General features: G+C 35.3%; 1 protein-coding gene across 1 annotated transcript in view; it reads right to left on the reverse strand.

The window, feature by feature from the left end:
• Positions 1–540, reverse strand: part of LOC135094772 (zinc finger protein GLI2-like) — a 29,463-nt gene extending 28,923 nt beyond the window's left edge. Inside the window, exon 1 of the mRNA XM_063995132.1 lies at positions 529–540. Within this exon, the coding sequence (XP_063851202.1) occupies positions 529–540 (12 nt within the window). The remainder of the gene's footprint in view (positions 1–528) is intronic.
• Positions 541–2,500: the final 1,960 nt, after the last annotated feature.

Consider the following 2,500-nt stretch of genomic DNA (forward strand, 5'->3'; position numbering starts at 1 on the left):
TTTTTCATTCTCTCATTCATTAATTTCATTTTATAACTTTTTTTTATATAATTTTCATCTCATAATTCTAATAATTACTTTTTTTTCGCAATTTTCCGTGTTTTTTTATTTTTTTTTATTGATCTTCAGATTTTTGGTGTATTTTGTTTTCACTATTAATTGTTTTCATAATTCTCAAAAAAAAAATATTGTAATGAAATATCGTGTTTTTATTTTTTATTTATTTTTAAATTTTCTTTTTAAGTGTATTTTATCACAACATTTCGTATTCTTTTGCTTTCACAATCTTTTCACAACAAATCAAAACTTTTCACAACCGTACCACAAAACAAAACAAAAAAAATCTAAACTTTTCACTCGATTTCAAAAAAACTTCACACAAATTTCTCACAAAACAAAAACAAAAACAAAAAATCAGAACTTTCCACTTTCCACCACAAAAATTTTCACACAAAAACTCAAAACTTTTCACAATCAATTAAAAAAAAAATAAATATACCAGAATTTCACTACCACCACCACCACTACCCACTCCCCCATGGCTCTCTGGCTAACTCCTTGCCCACCCATTTCTGTACCAGGGTTCGAGTCCCGGCGCTCACCTGCCCATGCACTGACTGCCAAGGTAAGTGTGGGCTGATTAAGGGCGCACCACCAAGGTCATAAGGCGCCCCGCTCTGAAAGGCTGCAGATAAGATGATAAAAGATAGGAAGATGCAAAATAATGATAAAAATGTAATTGGGGTAGAAATAGAGAAGAAATGGTTTAAAATGTGATGAAAACGGGAATAAAAAGGATAAGAAGTAAAAGAATAAGAGAAATGATGAGGGAAAAAAGTGAAATTAGAAAGAAATAAAGATAGGAATGGATAAATAAAATGATAATGGATAATAAAATGATAAAATGGATAATAAAAAGATAGGAATGGAGGAAAATGATGATGAAAATGTGACTGAAGTAGAAACAGAACGAGAAATTGATTGAAAGAAAAAAAAATATGATGAAAGTAAAAAAATGAAAAAAAAAGTAATAATAGAAAAATAGAATTAGAGAAAAAGGAAATACGATAAAAAAAAACATGGAAACTGAATGAAAATATGAAAAACAAAGAATGAAAAGGTGATAAAGAAAGGAAGTAAGAAAAAAATATATAAATAACAAAGAAAAATAATTAAGAAAAGAAAAGAAAAGAAAAAAGAAACAATAAAGAAAGTAAGAAAAATAACAATGAGGTAACAAATTAAATCATTGTTGTTGTTGTTGTTGTTGTTGTTGTTGTTGTTGTTGTTGTTGTTGTTGTTGTTGTTATCTTGTTTGTCTTGTTTTATCAATGGTCTGAAGGAGATAATGTGTGTATGTGTGTGTGTGTGTGTGTGTGTGTGTGTGTGTGTGTGTGTGTGTGTGTGTGTGTGTGTGTGTGTGTGTGTGTGTGTGTGTGTGTGTGTGTGTGTGTGTGTGTGTGTGTGTGTGTGTGTGTGTGTGTGTGTGTGATTTCCAAGGTTAATGATAATACTAGAGATTGTGAAGAGGAGGAGGAGGAGGAGGAGGAGGAGGAAGAGGAGGGGGAAACTTGAGTTCTATGACTGAGGAACACAGAAAAGACGAAGAAGAAGAAGAAGAAGAAGAAGAAGAAGAAGAAGAAGAAGAAGAAGAAGAAGAAGAAGATTAATTTTTGTTTACACCCCTCTCTCTCTCTCTCTCTCTCTCTCTCTCTCTCTCTCTCTCTCTCTCTCTCTCTCTCTCTCTCTCTCTCTCTCTTTCCTACCTCTACCACAAAGAGAGAGAGAGAGAGAGAGAGAGAGAGAGAGAGAGAGAGAGAGAGAGAGAGCACACCACTACACTCTCTCTCCAATCCAATCCCAACAAAAAAATAAAATAAATTAATTAATATCTAAGTCACCCCTAAAACGCACCAAAAATCACCTTTTCTTTGTCTTCCTTTGTGTTTCTCTGTATTGCTTGATGTTCAACAGGTTCCCGCAACACTGGAGGGCACGACGGCAGCACACAGGTTCCCACGCAACACTAGAGCACTGAGAACATACTAGAACACACTAAGGAACACACGAGAACTTAAGAAAAACACAAACGATTGAAGAACGAATAGAAAACGAGGAAATGAGGTTAAGATGATTACCATTTCATTAACTTTTTCGCTTTTTTCTTGCTTTAGTTTTCACTGTATCTTCTTCATTTTCACGTGTGGAAGAGTACAGGCTTGCCCACACCTGCCCCACACCTGACCACACACCGGAATACAGGAGAAACTGGAGAAATGAGGCCTAGAATACAAACTTTCAAACACTTTTCAGCCATTTCCGTGCAAACTTTTCATTATATCTTCGCTACCTTCAGGTTTGGAGGGCTGCAGGCTTACCCACACCTGCTCCACACCTGCCCACACACCTGAAGAGGCCTCAGGCAACAATAGGTTCCTTGGTGTAGAGAAGAGGGGAGGAAAACTAGAGGAAAGAAGAGTGATGGAAGTAAAAGGTTGAG

Source organism: Scylla paramamosain, chromosome 46 (assembly GCF_035594125.1).
Source record: "Scylla paramamosain isolate STU-SP2022 chromosome 46, ASM3559412v1, whole genome shotgun sequence".
In the NCBI taxonomy this organism is placed as follows: Eukaryota; Metazoa; Arthropoda; class Malacostraca; order Decapoda; family Portunidae; genus Scylla; species Scylla paramamosain.